The sequence below is a fragment of the Gadus chalcogrammus genome, chromosome 2 (assembly GCF_026213295.1).
Source record: "Gadus chalcogrammus isolate NIFS_2021 chromosome 2, NIFS_Gcha_1.0, whole genome shotgun sequence".
Classification (NCBI taxonomy): Eukaryota; Metazoa; Chordata; class Actinopteri; order Gadiformes; family Gadidae; genus Gadus; species Gadus chalcogrammus.
Window position 1 is genome coordinate 6,149,362 of NC_079413.1, and position 17,929 is coordinate 6,167,290.

General features: G+C 42.5%; 1 protein-coding gene and 1 long non-coding RNA gene across 4 annotated transcripts; one reads left to right on the forward strand and one right to left on the reverse strand.

Annotated features, from left to right (window-relative positions):
• Positions 1-327: 327 nt before the first annotated feature.
• On the forward strand, positions 328-12,109 carry LOC130371653 (adhesion G protein-coupled receptor E5-like). 2 transcript variants are annotated; one of them, XM_056577504.1, is made up of 17 exons: positions 328-708; positions 1,970-2,026; positions 2,220-2,375; positions 4,369-4,491; positions 4,585-4,628; positions 4,732-4,836; positions 5,064-5,217; positions 5,565-5,687; positions 5,919-6,109; positions 6,399-6,566; positions 6,894-7,088; positions 7,504-7,721; positions 7,830-7,896; positions 7,988-8,079; positions 8,171-8,339; positions 8,573-8,665; positions 10,149-12,109. In XM_056577504.1, exons 1-17 carry the CDS (start codon positions 681-683, stop codon positions 10,188-10,190), a joined length of 2,025 nt encoding a protein of 674 aa, XP_056433479.1. In that variant the 5' UTR covers positions 328-680; the 3' UTR covers positions 10,191-12,109. The 2 variants fall into 2 exon arrangements, with proteins under 2 accessions (XP_056433479.1, XP_056433483.1); XM_056577508.1 differs by having other exon boundaries at positions 1,970-1,999.
• A 3,132-nt stretch (positions 12,110-15,241) lies between these two features.
• Positions 15,242-17,570, reverse strand: LOC130371898 (uncharacterized). 2 transcript variants are annotated; one of them, XR_008893228.1, is made up of 5 exons: positions 17,435-17,570; positions 16,841-16,909; positions 16,613-16,766; positions 16,051-16,139; positions 15,242-15,685 (listed from the first exon to the last, which is right to left on the reverse strand). It is a non-coding gene; the product is annotated as an uncharacterized LOC130371898 (long non-coding RNA). The 2 variants fall into 2 exon arrangements; XR_008893229.1 differs by having other exon boundaries at positions 16,841-16,912.
• Between the last annotated feature and the right edge of the window lie 359 nt (positions 17,571-17,929).

Consider the following 17,929-nt stretch of genomic DNA (forward strand, 5'->3'; position numbering starts at 1 on the left):
AATTCAGGCTAATCTTCAGCTAGCATCATCACATGGTTTTATATGTTGGTAGTTCATCAACATGTATGATATAAGTTTTTCTACCTGAATCAATTTGCTTTGGCACAACAGTTGATTAAGTTGACAGCAAGAAAATTTACTTTTACATGCAAAAAAAATATTTTTGTGAAAAAAACATGCTTACCACAGCACCAGGAGGTTCTCCCCTTCATGGCCAGGGGAAATGGAAGGGGCTTGAAAACATAATGGCCACATGACCACCCTCTCTTCCCCTACTCCTCCTCCCCGATTGGAGGGGAGGAGAGACCAACGTTGGTTTACAATCTGACGAACTGTGTCAGTTCTCTTGGCAAGGAGGGAGAAAGAGAGAAACACACACACACAGAGAGAGAAACACACACACACAGAGAGAGAGAAACACACACACACACACACAGAGAGAGCGAGAGCGCGAGAGAGAGAGCGAGAGAGAGAGAGAGGAAACTCTCTGGTGCCGCAACACTCATCTGCTTCTCTAACCTAAGCAGTTCCACTGCTTATTTCACCCGAGGTCTATTGTTTTTTTATCAAGAGACATCATTTTTTTTTTTCATTTTCCATTTCAAAGAAGAAAACAATTCTCCATACATGAGAATAATCATTTAAATTGGGATCATTTCAGCAGAGTAAAGGCTTCCGTCATGACAACGAGGGAGCTCCTGCTTCTGGGTGAGTCACACATCTGTTTCCACACACACAGCGGACACTTTTCTATGTAAAGACTGCCATGTGTTGACATAAAAGAGATTGTAAACTGTGGCTTGGGGGCTTTGTGTTCGTGTCTGAATTCCGGAAAGCAGAAATACTGTGTTTTTAATATGAGGTTGAAACCCAGGTGTTTTAAAAAAAAAGAAGCTAACGCGGCTATGTCAATTGTAATACATGATAATGGTCATTCACATTACATTGGACCAAGGGATCAAAAAGCTATCGATGACTACAAATTCATCTGTACACAGGTCTTCATACATGCCAATCTACGGAAGTTAATGCATTCACTAAAGTAAAGAGATCTGCTCCGTTTTTCTGATTTAGCAAGTTAATTCTCACATAATTCGGAGAAAGGTTTTCATTCAAAAAAAGAATTATTAAAAACAGAACATAAAAACGTGTTAATTATTCATTAATTCAGAAAACTAAGAGCAGAATTGATTTAGGCAAGAGATCAACACATACTAAATAATATTGAAACAACCAAAGGAAAGCTAAAATAATTATTGATTGAAAACAAACTGGCAGTGCACATGTGCTCGGCAGCTGTATGGTGTTTGGATTTGATGACCCTCCAGTCTGTCTGGGCTTGGGTTCACAAGGGGCTTCTGTTCTTCTCTCTTACAATATATATTTTTAAACCATGAGCTCATCCAATGATAGGAACCACTATGACTGACACACACACACACACACACACACACACACACACACACACACACACACACACACACACACACACACACACACACACACACACACACACACACACACACACACACACACACACACACACACTTTCAGACAAGGAAGCATTGAGTGTTGGTTGTCATGCTCTCACAACAACATCACAACAGTATTACTAATACTGTCAGAAATGTGGGTTAGAAGTGTGAATCTTAGCCGACCTAACACCTGATTGGGGGCTGTGGGGAAATCCTCCATGAAACACTTACAAATATAATTGTTTAAACATCAACGTACTTAATTTTTTCAATGCCTTATTTGGTTGGATTAAGTATAGGCACTTATAATAGACAATAGGTCTACCGAATAAATAATACATACATATGCAATGCACACAAATTAATTCATAACAGACATATTCCAAATGATGATGATATACTGAAAGCCAACTGAATATAACACACTGAATACTATATACTGAATATCTGCAGATTGTTAAAAGTGTACTGAAAGGTGTCTTCTTGTTTTACAGCTGTTCACCTCTCCCTGGTAATGTCTGAATGTAAGCTTGGACATACATCTTGCATTGGTATGAGTTGAAACCTGCTGTCATTATCATAGGAAATAATTTATGTAACTTTATAAATTAATCTTTGGCTGGTCATTAAAGAATATAAAAAATCTATAATAACCTGGTAATTTTTTGCATTGACATAGATGAATATTTAACACATTCACTGACGCCTTTTCTCCCCCACCCCACCGCTCCTTTGGCCTGAAAGATTCTGACAAATGCAAGGAGTACTCGTCTCTGTGCGGGCAAAACGCAACGTGTGTCAACACAAACGGCAGCTTCCACTGCGAGTGTAAGAATGGCTTCAAAACTTCGGGAAAGAAGATGCAACGCTTTAAGCCTTTTGAGAGGGAAACATGTAGAGGTAATGAAAAAATATATATATATATATATTTTTAATATTATCTTTATTTGTATTATTGTTATTATCATTATTATTTAGAAGGTTGCTAACATGTCTGAAGGCTAATTTATTTTGTTGTACTTCAAGTTATCCCAGAGTGTGACAGAGAAGAAGGCCTTTGTGGGGGCATAGCCATCATTTCAGAAGTGAGGGGGACAAATTGTTCAGAGGTGTTTTGAGTGATTTATCATCCTCTCGCATTCAGTTGCACCTCTCCTTAGTGGCTACATAACCACAAACAGAACAGCATCAGGGGACCGACTTTAGTTCTTCAAAATGATGTAATATCAAAATCTAAAGTTAAAATCTATAGCTGCCAAACTCTGGTTGAGTTGACACAGAATGACCCTCGAGCATCTACAACAGTGGTCCCCAACCACCGGGCCGCGGCCCGGCCATTCCTAACCGGGCCGTAGGTTAGTAGGCTACGACATGAATATTATATTATTTATTTATTTATTTTAAAAAGACTGCGCCACTCCTTGCTTCATCATGACCTGTGCTGACTTTTCGTATCAGTTTAACATTTTCGGAAAACGCTTTATATGGGATTGAGACCAGACTGATCCGCAGAGAGAAAGAGATTGCATGATCTGGACAGTCTCACAAGGCGACCAACGATCAGCCACATTTAGAAGAATGCGCACGTCAGTAGCGTCACTGGGGGTTTGAGGAAATTTCAAGAAAAATGAAAACCAACAGCAAACAATTAGAATAACACAACTGGAACAGGAGCCATTACTTATTTATCGTCTAACAATGTTGCTTGTTTTTTCTTCATCTAGATTTGAATGAATGTCAACATGAGAATATCTGTGGGCCAAACTCCTCATGTGTTAACACCCCACTGTGTCACCACTGTGAATGCAAAAAAGGGTTTGCATTGAGCTCTGGCAAAACCACTTCCGAGGGGGCTGCAGACAGTGTTGTGCCTGAACGCGTTCATTGAACAATAGTTCATGAACTCGTTCATATTTTGGGCGATCGCGAACTGAACGTAATGTATTAATGCCTAGTGAACGTTACTGAGAACTCGTTCATTCTGGTGTCTTGTGAACGGCGCGCTCACTTGGTTTAACTTCGTTCAATATGGGGGTTATTTGTTTATCAACACGGCGGATGCTCGCGCAGAACGCTGTGTTGTTTGACCGGTTGCCATGGTAATCTCTGTGTGGTTAATTTGCAGTTGCGGTGTTGTCAGTTTACTGTTACATTAAACTGTAATCAGACAATGCAGTTATATGCTATAGACCCTAGATCATCTGTGGTAGAAAGGCTGAGACGAATTTCGAATTATAAATATGTGAAATCCATAACCTTAGCTCTCTGGCTTATAGCTCAGCGGACTAGAATACCTCATAGAATCATTGCCTGTTGGCCGGAAACGGAAAGGGGGGCCGTTTACATTTTGTTGTAGCATTTTCGCTCGGTTCTCCCCCTCATCTGTTGGGCTAGAACCGAGCAAAAAGACCACAACCAAACGTGAACACCCCCCCCCCCCCCCCCCCCACCTTTCAGTTTTCGGCAAACGAGCAATGGGTCTTCCAACAGAAATCAATGGGATTTACAAAATACGCTAAATGTGCAAAAAAACACGATAGAAACTGTATTTCGCTACGATACTTGATTCAGCCACTCTATTTCATCCTAGACAAACCACAATGGGGGCTCAATGTTCAAAATACCGAAAAAAAAACAATAGCTCACTGCAACATATTGAAAAAAAGAACAAGGCCTATGAACAAGTTCATTTTTTAGAACTGTGGACTTAGTTAAAAATGTTGAATTATGAACGTTTAACTGAACTAGTTCATTTTCAAATTTGTGCGCTGAACTTTGAACTAGTTCACGTAGAAAGTGAACTTTCCCAACACTGGCTGCAGAGATATGTAAAGGTGAAGGCATAATTATATGAATTCATCCTTTCCTCCTGTTGATTCCATTCCCATTTTAGACGTATGTGAGATGGATAAGACAATCTGTGGAAATGGAACATGCCACAAGGGAAAAGATGGTTATGTGTGTGCATGCCACGCCGGATTCAGCAACTACGGCAACAAGAGCTCCCGTTGTGTTGGTTAGTCACATTACATTTATACTATACCGTACATTCTGGATTGAGTACGGTTTTTGAATAAACCTTACCACTGATTCACTGTACTCCCCATAGAATTAAACTGTGAGGTGTTCATGAATGCGTTGAATCAACAAGAGGTATGCACCATATACCATATGCTCTTCTCCAACTTCTTCAGCAAATCCCTTCTGGCTGATGACGCCCAATTACTTCAGTGATCTATCTTTCCTTCCTATGTAGAGTGATCCATATGTAACTAGTGTCCTAAGGATGTTGAAGGGCAGCTGTCTGAACCTAAGCGAGAGCGAAACTCCCACCAGCTTGGACGGAGACGAATTTCTTGAGGTAGCCCAGTCATTTAGCTTTTCTGCCCTAATAATCAGAGCTCAACCTTTATCTTTGAAAAGCCTCTAAACCATCACAGCAACCGGTGGTCCCTGGCAGCTGTCCACCACTGCTATGTGGGCAGACGTCACACAACATGGCCGTGTGTTTGGACTGAAGAGAGTCTCTGGCTCTTCCCCCTTTCCTCCAACATGTTTCATATTGCTCCCCCCCCTTACCACCTCCAGAGGCTGTTGTCTATGATAGACAGGCTCCTGTCGGGCGGAACCGTTTTGGATAACAAGCAGGTATCCTTCATCCTGAGTCTAGTGGAGAGCAGCCTGGGTCTGATCGCTCCCTTCATGAGCAAGAAGAGAACGCAGGTCTCCAAAGCTCACACAGGTAATGTGCCACACTGCCCATCGCCCACAGCTCCCTATAAATGTGTTCCCGGCATGTTCTATGTTTATCATGAAATGCCAAAGCTAAGGTTTAGTCATAATAAAAATAGTTACAAACGTGACCTTAACTTCATCTCATTGACAGCATTATCATGGACTGCTTAATGTGCAGAGGGAAATAAGGCCATTGTCCATGCAGATATTATATCCAGAAATGTTCTGCCCTCTGTAGCAACAGCCCCATACATAAAACCAGAAAGCAGCAGAATTCTGTATTATAATTTTGTATTTCCATCTAAACGATATGTTGTTCTCTGTTTCCCCAAAATGTAATTGATGGTGGTACAGAGTTGGAGCTGCTGCTGTTTAAAGGTCCTGGTTTCCCCCAGGGCCCCGCGACATTGTCAACTAAACATGCCGAGCTGCAGATACAATGGGAAACAGCTGCTGGAAAAAACTCCACTTACCCAGGTCATCATCCAAACCACCCATTCCATGTTCCATGACCTCTACCGGAACTACACACACAAGCAATGCAATCTACAGTGTCATTTTCAAATAAATTTGAAGGTGCATTACAAATTGAGAATGTGTGTGTGTGTGTGTGTGTGTGTGTGTGTGTGTGTGTGTGTGTGTGTGTGTGTGTGTGTGTGTGTGTGTGTGTGTGTGTGTGTGTGTGTGTGCACGTTTGTGTGTGTGCAGGCTTTACAGCCCTGATCTTGCTGAGCTACTCAACCTTGGAGAACTCCACCAATCGGTCCTTTAGTGGGATCAAAGTAACAAAAGAAATCAGCCTTCAGATGAATTCTAAAGTGGTTACGGTTAAAGTTAGTAACCCAGACACTGCCGCCCTCCAAGTGCCGGTGACATTAACCTTCAACCATCTGCAAAGAGTAAGAAAGGGAACATAAATATTGTTCCAATGTGTATACGTGCAAGATTGTTACCTAGTTTCAAAGTGTCTCTTATGTGCTTAAAGGTTGGCTGCAAATTGGTGCATACAAAGTATATGATAATGAAATGAAACGTTCAACTGCATTGGTGCATACTTTTTATGCACCAATATTTTGTTGCCAACCATTTTATGTCAAAATGTGTTCCTGGATCCCGTTAAGACTGTGTAAACCCATTTAGTACACTGGTCATCTCTAACATGTGAAACGTGGCGGTCTCATTTTGCAGACAGACAAGGCCAACGACTCGATCTGTGTTTACTGGGACTCGGAGGCCGACGGCGGGTCCTGGTCGACTGATGGCTGCGACACCCTCCACTCAGGTGCTAACTACACGCTGTGCTCCTGCAAGCACCTCAGCAGTTTCGCTGTCCTCATGGCCCTTCACGACATAGAGGTGAGAGTCTTTTGGTGGTATTGATAGGTAGGTGATGTCAGTCCATCTGTCTGACCATCTACCTCTATACTCGTGTCTAACCGGTCGTTGGATTTTTAATACCTTATTTTTATTTGCTTTGTCCGGCCGTCTGTATGTGTGTCAACTTTCTATCTATATTCCTTACTCTTTAATGGTGTATTTGTCAATCTCTCTTTGTATCTTCAGCTTTTTGTCAGGATGCCCATCTTGCTGTCGCTATGTCGACATAACGGTTTATATCTGTCCATTTGTCTGTCATTCTGACCGTGTTCTGTTCAATCTCTTGGTCTCCCCCTTCCCAAACAGGACCCGTATGAGATGAAGGTGTTCACCTGGGTGGGTCTGACGCTATCACTGGTTTGCCTCTTCGTCTGCATCCTGACTTTCGCCCTGATCCGCTCCATCCAGAGCCCCAGGAACAGCATTCACCTCCACCTGTGCCTCAGTCTCTTTGTCGCCAACCTGGTCTTTCTTTGCGGCATCACTCGCACAGAGAACCAGGTAACAGTGGGTGGTCCACAGTCTGGAATGTATGATGCAAACGTTTCTAAATAGCAGTAGACATTGGTGGCAATGGCTGAAGGACTTGGAGCTAGGTGGCGTGTGGAGACTGTGACTAGTGGGGACTGGGTAATGCATTATGGGTTGGGACTTGGTAACGAATGGGTACTGAATGACTGGTTGGGACTGGGTAACTAATGATTACTGAATGACTGGTGGGGACTGGGTTACTGATGTGTACTGAATGACTGGTGGGAACTGGGTAACTGAGTACTACATTACGGTTGGGGACTGGATAACTTATGGGTACTGAATGACTGGTGGGGACTGGGCGAATAATTAGATTCAACTGAGTCCTCGGCTCCCTGTATACCGTGCGTGTCTCTGAGTCTCCTCTCCCTCTCGGTCATGTCAGACCGGCTGTGCTGTGGTGGCAGGGCTGCTGCATTACTTCTACCTGGCGGCCTTCTGCTGGATGTGTCTGGAAGGCATTCAGCTCTTCAGGATGGTGGTCCTGGTCTTCAACATCAGCTTCCAGACGGTCCGCATGATGGCTGTGGGCTACGGAGTACCGGCGGTGATAGTCGCCATCTCCGCACTGGTCAATTCCGGTGGATACGGCACAGAGAAAAAGTAGGCACATTTCACCAAGCATACCTTTGTGGTACGCTTATGATAGACGGCTGACATTTTTATGGGTTCCCAGCTTATTGAATAAATCAATTGATTTGTGTTGTTTAGTTGTTGGTTGAACTTGGAAGGTTCGTTCAGGTGGAGTTTCTTCGGTCCTGTCTGCTTCATCATCACAGTAAGGAAAACCCCATGACAACGTTGATTATTTTTCTATACCACTAGAATGTATGGAACATTATATAATTGCCAACCCTTTTGACTTCCAGGTGAACATTTTCTTCTTCTTTGTCACCGTGTGCAAGCTGGCACAGAAGTTCTCAAGTTTAAACCCTGACTTAGACAACTTACACAAGATCAAGTGAGTTTATGCGCTCGGAGATGGTGTGTTTTACAGCTCATTACTTCCGTGGATCTGATAAAGATTACCGGCTTATCATTTCTTCCTGCAGAGCTTTCACTATCACCGCTGTGGCCCAGCTGTGTGTACTTGGCACCACGTGGATCTTTGGCTGTTTCCAGTTTGGGAACAGCCCGTCAGCCATGTCTTACGTGTTCACCATCCTCAACAGTCTGCAAGGCGTTCTGCTCTTTGTAATGCACTGCCTGCTCTACAAACCGGTTTGTACATGATTTGTATTCAATTATTTGAGAATATATCTAAATTGTCTAGATCCAAATCAATGTGCATATATCTGCGTCCATCTCTATTATTTAGCAAGTATTCAAATGCAAGGTGGTGGGAACTTTTCCTCATGGAATTGCTTAGAAAAACATCATGCACATACAAAGAGAAATGGGATTCCCTTCAAAGTAGCAGTTTGAATTATTAACACCTCTTACGCCCCCTTCAGGTAAGAGATGAGTATGGAAAGATATACTCCAGATTCTTCGCACCACAGAAAATGTACTCAGTGTTCACTTCCTCTCAGTCAAGCAAAGCACAGGTGAGAAATGTGAAGGCATCAGTAATAAGATTCAATGTCTAGTAGCTCCGCAACAGTCATGAAGCAGAATTGGCTAATAAATTAGCACCACCATTACACCAGTGACAACCTGGCAACGTCAAGCAATTGAGGCGTAAAGTATAGTTCATACATTTGCATATTTTCTTTCTTTCTAGAATTGTGATCATATCTAATTATCGTTTAATATGAGTAAAACACCTAACTGTAATTCATATATGTTGTGTCAATATTTTGTACCTGTCATCCTGGAAATCCCACACAATCTGCTGTCTCTATTTAAACTATGAATCAGATAATGGCTGCCAACAGGTTCCATGTAGCAACATTTACATCCTCCCTTTGTTACATAACGACAGCTAGATTTCCCTGCTGCTGACATGGACACTTTAATCACTTCATTAGTGGAGGTGTGATGATTCACTGTGCCCTCCACCGCCCCCCCTCCCCCCTTTGACAAGAGCGAATACCGGCAAGACAGTTATTAAAGTTGGCATTGCCAGGTTGAAGCATCTTGGTGACTTGGAGTTAGGGCTGGGCGATTTGACGATATATATCGTGTGATGATATAAAAATGTCTATCGTTTCATATTATCCTCTATCGTTTATATCGTCTTGTCGCAAATCACACTCTTTACGGTAATATTTTCCGTCTTTTGGACGACGCTTTACATTCTTCCACACGGCACATGAAGGCAACACAAACAAACATGGAGGAGAGTGAAAGTGACAATTCTGAATAGGAGAAGGACTCCCACGATCAGCAAAGACAAAGTGAGCTCGTACCTAAAAGAGGGTACGAGCCATGTGATCATTTTATATAAACTACCGTCATTTTTGCACTATAAGACGCGCCATTTTTCCCATTTTTTGATTCTGCGGCTTATATAACGGCAGAGGACAGCTGAATTGGAACGGAACAACAGCTGTTCGCTTTCACAAGGAAAAACTAAGGAACTTCAACCTACTTAGGCCTACTAATTAACGTTCAAAAGCTATTAAATCTTCAACAAAATATGCAGATACTGTTAAAATCGAATCCAGGGAGTATAAAGGGATTATTAATGTTTTTGATGGTGTTTTTTTCTGGAACGAGCATTCGAATATTCGCTCGGAAAAACCAACGAGTATTCGAAGCCTGAAAAATGGCATTCGGGCCAGCCCTAATGGTAATTAAACATTAAAACACCTGCAGTTTATAGTCCAGTGCGGCTTATATATGTACACATCATTCAATTTAGCTGCTGCGGCTTATACTCTGGTGCGCCTTATAGTGCAGAAAATACGGTATTTATTCATTGAATTTACAGAAAATGTGCTATATCGTGATATATATCGTTATCGGGATATGAATGACCTATATCGGGATGTTAAATTTTTTGTCATATCGCCCAGCCTTGAGAGTCTAAACAATCAGCATAGAAACTATATCCTTAAAATCTCTATCTCTTTCTCTTCCCTTCAGAATTCCAAGAGTTCCAAGAACACTGGGGAGTCTGGCATTTGAAGTGGTGTCGGAAGGCTGAAGCTTGTAGAGTGGAGCTTTGTATGTCTTTGGACACCCTCCAGCTTCTTCGGGGAGAAGTCCCTGTTCTTATTCTCCATATATTTGAAAAATGTTGCCTTCCTAGTAGCTGGTTGGTTGCACTGCAGTATCGAAAAGCCCTGCTGTTCAGTGCAACTGAACAGCCCTCCCCTTAAACTCTCCCACTTCCAGATCAGGTTTCAAATGTGTCTCTTTTTGTGAGTGTTAGTCCACAGGGACACACAAATGTAATGGAGGAATAATGGCTATTCAGTCAATGAATGAAACATAAATTTGATGGATTTTCCAAATGGTTTCATTACTCCATGAATGTAAATACGAATTCTCAGGGTTTCTTAGTTTGACCTTTAACCTCTGTAATGACAATCTTACAAAGAGAAGACTGAATGAATGTTTCGTTTTTAGTGCAGCAATCTATGGTTAATTTTGTTTGTTGTGTATATAATTGTTACGCTGTAGACAAAACGCTCTCACTTCCTTAATTGAAAGTGGAAAATAGGATAGAGATATGTTTAAAATGTACATTTGTGTTTATATTGTTATTTTGTGTAAGGCGTTTAGGCTTTAATAATGTATGTATGTAGTGCCAAAATGGAGTGATAGGATTGTTGATCAATCTCTATCTTCACTGTGAAGAGATTCTTTAATAAGGAACCAAAAGACGACGAGTTCTTGGTATACACTGAGGAGTACCTTAATAATTGAATCATTAAGATATACATTTTAGCCCTCTTGATGTCAGATGATGTTTAAATGTTGTTTGTGGCAGCCTTGAAGCTCTGTCGCCGAAGACTCTTAAACACGACTTGTTTGCTGCACATGTTGTCCTTCAATATGCGAAGGACGTTGACTTCTGCAATAAAACACAAATCATAGCTCTGCTTTCCTCACTTGAAGTGGTGTTTTTCCTAATAAATAACACAAACGGGTTGCTAGATCGGTGCTATGGACCACTGCAAATCTCAATGGCTTGACCTGAACTGAATTGCAGGTGAAACATGAAGTTAATAGAACATAATTACCTTTAGAGGTGAGGCCTTAGGATTTATGAGGACATTAGTAGTTTTAGAAACAAGAAAGAAATGGCCTTAAGAGGTGAACCAGATTAATTATACACCTGAATTATTATTTTATGAAAATAATAAAAAATAATAAAATTAAAAAAATTAAAAGAGCACAAATGTTTATTTGTCGTGCACAAACGTGCACAAACGATGCACAAATGATTGAGACACATTTGAACCGATTCGGACAATATTGGGGTGCTGAGTGACGTCATGTTTACAAAATGTAATGTTTGATATCTCAAAAACGGTATGAGCACAAATTTTCATTTGTCGTGCACAAGCGTGCACAAACGAAGCACAAACAATCTGAAATAGTTTGACATGTTTTTTTTACACATGGGGTGCCAACTTCACGCAGGTCTAGCTGGCGGCTTCTAGAATGTCCGCACTTGCGGACATCTTGCCAGTCAGCTGCTCACCCATAACATTGTGTTGGTAGAGGTACATGTACTTTATAAGTAACCATAACTTGCTACATTTTCAACCGTTTTACCAACGGTTGGGTTACTTACAAACCTTATTAACGTGGTTATAATATTGTACCAACTTTAGAACTTTTCAATTTTTTTTTTAATCTAACATAATTATTCATCAGTATCAAATATGCAGTGCCGTAACTACATCTCTGACGTTTATAACAAAACAAACCGTTTGAAAATGTAGCAAGGTGGTTAAGGTTATTTAAAAAGTACATGTACCACTACCAAGTCAACACAGTGTTATGGGTGAGCACTGAGCAGCTGACTGTGGCAAGTTGGCCGCCAGTGCGGACCTTCGACTCCATTGGCCAGCAGAATATGCATGTGTACGTTTTTCAAATGACATTTTCTCAAAATCTATACAGTAAAATCAAATGGTTCCTTGTGGTCAGGTAGTCGGTATAACAGTTAGTATGTCATATCAGTCAGTGCCTGAACTTATGTGAAATTCAGTCTATAGCCCACTTGCTGACATAATGCAATTTTGCAAAGGCGAGAATATGCATGTGTACGTTTTTCAAATGACATTTTCTCTAAATCTATACAGTAAAATCTAATGGTTCCTTGTGTACAAGTAGTCGGTACAACAGTTAGTATGGTCATTTCAGTCAGTGCCTGAACTTATGTGAAATTCGGTCTATAGCCCACTTCAAAGTGCTGACATAATGCAAATTTGCATTATGGTGACCGATTAAATGTGATGGGAAAAATAAAACGACTTGTCCGACTTGAGGGCCGCGTTATGAAACGATGCGTCAGATAAACGATCGCAAACATACGACAGAGCCTATAAACTCAACAAATGAATCCTATTTAACAGCCCGTTCCCTAGTAAATCATTTAATTTTTTTCGTTAAGTGACCGTAACATACCTTTGTTTTCCGTTCGTTCCTTGCAGAAACAACAGACAGAATAAGCTTATTAATAATCAGACGGAAATCGTCGTGCGATGTCTTGTTCAGAAGCGTTTTTCAATATGTGTGCAACAGTAGACATGCAAACGTTAAAGATTCTTAGAAAAAAATTCCAACGTCATTCAGCTCATTGTGACGTCATAAGAGAGATGACCTCTCCACCGTGGCCGTGTGTGTGTGTGTTCCTGTCCTGTGTTTGTGCGTGCGTGTGTTACGGACAGTGCTGTTAGCCTAGCAGAGGCGAGATGTTTGCATGTCATGAATATTCATAAGAGCCTAAATCTATCTATCAATGTAAGCACCAACAGAGGATCATGGGCATCAGGGCTCCGTTTCCCGATAACGATTCTCGTACGATCATTCTCACGATGGATCTTGCAAGCCATCGTAAATTTCTTTGGAGCGCTTCGAACGCGCGTTCACTACACTCACGACGTTCGTAGGATTGTCACCGTCTACTGACACGGTGCTGAAATGGGCTCCGTAGGAGGGGGCGACGCAGGAAATGGGGTTGAAAAGCGTTAAAATATCTCCCCATCATGGCCATCAACAGAATAGCCTACGAAAAGATTAGACTGCAATAATATGAATGCTAAAGATATTAAAACACAATTGATTAGGCCTAGGCTGACATATGCTACATTAGTCCTTATCCTGAACGCACTACTACATTTTTTCAAGGCATTTTCCCCCCTGAAATAATTACAAAAATAGCTTGTGTGACAACTACATTTATCTTAATGTGCAGCAAAGAGCCGACTATGATTCCTCATAAGGTTTAATTGATTGGCGCGCAATTTAGAATCTATGATGCAAAACAAAAAATGCAACATTCCATTAATTCAGTAGCATTCAAACTCAGATTCTGGGCATTGAAACCCGGCTATTGCTGACCCGATTAGGAGAGCTTGGTCTAGATCCTGCCCATATTGTTGGGCAGGATAATGTATAGGCCTTTTTACACCCGCATGCAAGAATGAGCTCACGTCCGAGTAAAGGCTACAAACGAAATTAACTATTTACAAGTGCATAAACTTCAACTTATTGTTCATTTTGCTGCGCACCCGTTTTTTCATCCCGACAAAAGCCTCATAAGGAAAGTTCCTCTGAGTCTCTCGTAGATCGTAGGCCTACCATCTTTCAAGGTATTTTTTAATGTGACTACATAACCTCACATGATCAGCAGCTCGCGGATTTCCCTTACACCGAAACAGCCTGCCCTGGCCATCATATCCCTTCTTTTCCGGGTAGGCTATACTAGGTTATTAACTTATCCTGGAAATGATAATAGTATATTAAACAAATCCCAGCACCACACCAAAGGAGGCAGCAAATCAGAGCTAAACATATCGATCTGCTCATTTCCACATGGTAAGAGCAACACAAAACAGGTTTATAATATTTGGATGTTTTATTTTCTTTAAATCAGCAGGTTCCATTTCATTCGTTTTTTACACAATCTGATATTTGGAGGCATTTGCAAATATGCTCATAAATTACATGATTTGTAATCCCAAAGAATGAGGTGGTTAATGATCAATATTGGGATCAACAGTGATCACCCTACTAATGTAGGCATTACGTATGCAGGCAGAAAAAGAAAAGTTCCCATTAAGGTCTCATGTGAAACACCACAGGTCTGAAATACTCAGGAACACATGAAAATGGCCCAAAAATGAATTTCACTCTCCAACCTTTTGCTAAAGAGACGACAGGCCCACAGAGAGCCTGGAGCTCACGGGACAACATTCACACACATTCTGCTTCATGAAGAGGTCAGATTAACGTCAGACCATCGACATTACATGTAAGGACACTGAACATTTGGCCGGATTACACATAGAAATGCAATCCAAAACAAAATGGGTAAAGATAAAGCATGTTTATTGATGCGGAAAACAAAGGTTCAAATATCCGCCAAAGCACTTCAAGCCCTCAAAGAATGAAACTCAAAACGCAGATGAGGTAAAAGAAGAAACTTTTAAATTAAAGTGGAGCGACCCAGGGACAAGTCTGGTTTGGGTTAAAGATTATGGATGGTTAACTTTGTGTAACATGTTTGGACAAGCAAGTTTAGGTTTTAGGCAAGCGACTTCAGGTATTAGGCATGCGACTTCAGGCAAGCGACTTCAGGTATTAGGCAAGCGACTTCAGGTATTAGGCAAGCGAGTTTAGCCAAGCGAGTACAGGCAAGCGAGTCAAGCTAAGCGAGTTTAGGTTTTATGCAAGCGAGTTTAGCCAAGCGAGTACAGGCAAGCGAGTCAAGCTAAGCGAGTTTAGGTTTTATGCAAGCGAGTTCAGGTATTAGGCAAGCGAGTTTAGGCAAGCGAGTTTAGGCAAGCGAGTTTAGGCAAGCGAGTTTAGGCAAGCGAGTTTAGGCAAGCGAGTTCAGGTATTAGGCAAGCGAGTTTAGGCAAGCAAGTTCAGGTATTAGGCAAGCGACGCGAGTATAGCCAAGCAAGTTCAGGTTTTATGCAAGCGAGTTAAGGTTTTATGCAAGCGAGTTTAGACAAGCAAGTTTATGCAAGCAAGTTTATGCAAGCAAGTTTAGGTAAGCGAGTCAAGTTACTTTAGGCCTCACTTTATTTGCGGTTAAATTGCGGCATTAGGTTTAGAAAGAAGGTTAAGATCCAGGCTCAGGTTTGCTTCCAGCCTCGTCCCGCTAGTCGCTCCCTATAAAGAGGGTTCCCAGCTACCGTGTTAAAATACAACAGCTTGGATTACAGATATGGAGTACAGAAATAAATGACAAAGATTGATTCAAACATTTTTCCCCCAAAATGTGGTGATACATAAATCGAGAAAATAATTACTTTCTCTCCATTGAAACCCAGTCATAACTTACGATCTCACGAGGTCCCGCCGCAAGGGGCGGACTTACGAGCTCTATAGAGTGTGCACTGTGTGTTGATGTTGGGTGTGGATTAATGTGCTGGTGTAGCCATCCAGGGATCCTCAGGGTTTATGGGAGTAGGACACACTGGTGTAGTTCAGTACTGGGAAGTAAATTGATGCAAAAAGTAGAATCAGTGTCAAGGGCAATCAAATGTCTATAAATGCAGGAACAGCCCCATCTGGTCTCAATCAGCATTTGATTTCAGACTTAAATTAGCGAAAAAACAAGCATTTATTTACCTCAACAGTCCTAGTGCTGGAGAACCAGGTTTCAAAAAAATTCAATAAAAGCCTCATGTGCATTGGAGTTACTGCATTTAATTAACTTCAATTTAATTAAGAGCACACTAGTCAGTGGAGATGTTCACAGAAAAGACTTGTCTTCAGACCTTTATAAAGATCAGGAGGGATTATATAATTGCCGTTTGACGCGTTAGGTCTGTTCAAGGAGGAAGTAAATATTTACCAGCGTTGGGTCTCTGCACCATGACACCCAGCTGCCGCACATCTGGTCTCCCTTTAAGTCGCCTGAAGGAGAGGTCAACTTAATTGAACCTAAGGGGAATGGGTCACAAGAAAAGGTAAGGATAAATCAAAGCTAAACATAGAAAGGATGAAAACAAGCATTGTCCAACATGGGGATCGGCGATATTTTGATGTAAAAACATTTAGGTGTACGATCCAACCATCAAAAACAGGCTCTTCTTATCATGTTTCCAATTTACCCCGAGTTCCTACGCCATCAGCCACCCAGTGGCAGACTTGATTTTGTCAGTAGAAGGAGCAAAATAGCCATCCAGCTTGATTACAGCAATAGTAGAGGAGCGAGTCAAAATAATGCATTTGAGCACCTTCAGCCATTGGCTCTTGTTCAAGGACATCCCGCTGATTGGCTGAAGTCAGATCTTATTCTCTAGAAAGTTTGTTACAGAAGAAGCCCCTAGTATCAAAGCAACATACCCGCCAAACAAAACTAACCTTGTTGAATAAATGAAAATGTCTTCAAGATGGTCAATCCAGTATCTTACCGGTTCCACATGGAGTCTCTCGTCGGCTGCGCTGCGGGCCTTAGGTCCGTCCTCTGCTCCGGGACGAGGTCTTGAGTATAAAGAACCAGTCAGTCATCAAGCTGCTTGGTCTCTTCAAAGAGGTGGAGGTTTGACCGCCTGCACCATGAGGACGCTGGGGATACGGTATGGGACCATTTATCAGCGGATCTGAACTGCAGAACTTTAATCAGCTGTAGATTTATGTACCTTCTCCGGAAAGATGAGTGGTCGTCAGCCCCTGAGCAGTGATCTTCATCCCCAGTGACTCCTTCAATCCTGCTGGAGCAAACACTCAGTTACCATTTGGAGATGACCCAGCTACCCTAGTGTACTCACTACTAAGTGATACAACCCGGTTCAGTGTTTCCCCCAGACAATGTCTTAGTCAAGTTGGTGGGGGGGGGGTCTTCGGTGAGGGTTTCAGTTCGCAATAATACATACACCCGCCTTTTCAAATTGCATTCAAAATGCTTTATGGCACGACTATTGTTTTGAACAGTATACAGTGTTGCAGACAAATTATTTATCTATATTTTTTGTACTTGAGGAAAGTATGTTTTCTTTCCCTACGAGTTTTGCACTTTGTTATTGCATTATTATTTTTTATATATAATTTTTCTACATTGGTAGTCAAGGCGGGGCCCTACTGTTAAGACGGCCTTAACCATACAGTGCTGGGGGAAACACTGCAGTTACTCGAGTTAAACATTAGAGTTTAGTCCCCAAATGGCGATACCACCATTTCATGGCTGCGCTCTTTGATTTTCTCGTTGATCAGATTGACCTGGAGAAAGAGCTTACCTTCCATGGATGAGGAGCTGGTTGGTCTAATCACGAGCCGCCTTCGGACCTCCACCGCCGGATCCCTCAGCCGTCCTCCACCGCCGGGACCGTCTCCTCCAGGACCTCCACCGGGCCAACCGCCTGGACCGCCGCAGCGTCGCCTCATTTCTTCTGAAATGAGACACACGTTCTATTTGCACCACGGACCTTCCTCCCCGTTCATGATGCACTGGAGAAGAGTTTAGCTTTACTGGATGAGGAGCCGCCGCCACATGGCCCTACCAGGACGCCGCCGCCGCCGCCACATGGCCCTACCAGGACGCCGCCGCCGCCGCCGCCGCCGCCGGGCCCTCCAGGACGCCGCCGCCGCCGCCGGGCCCTCCAGGACGCCGCCGCCGCCGCCGGGCCCTCCAGGACGCCGCCGCCGCGCCCTCCAGGACGTCGCCGCCGCCGCCGGGCCCTCCAGGACGTCGCCGCCGCCGCCGGGCCCTCCAGGACACCGCCGCCGCCGGG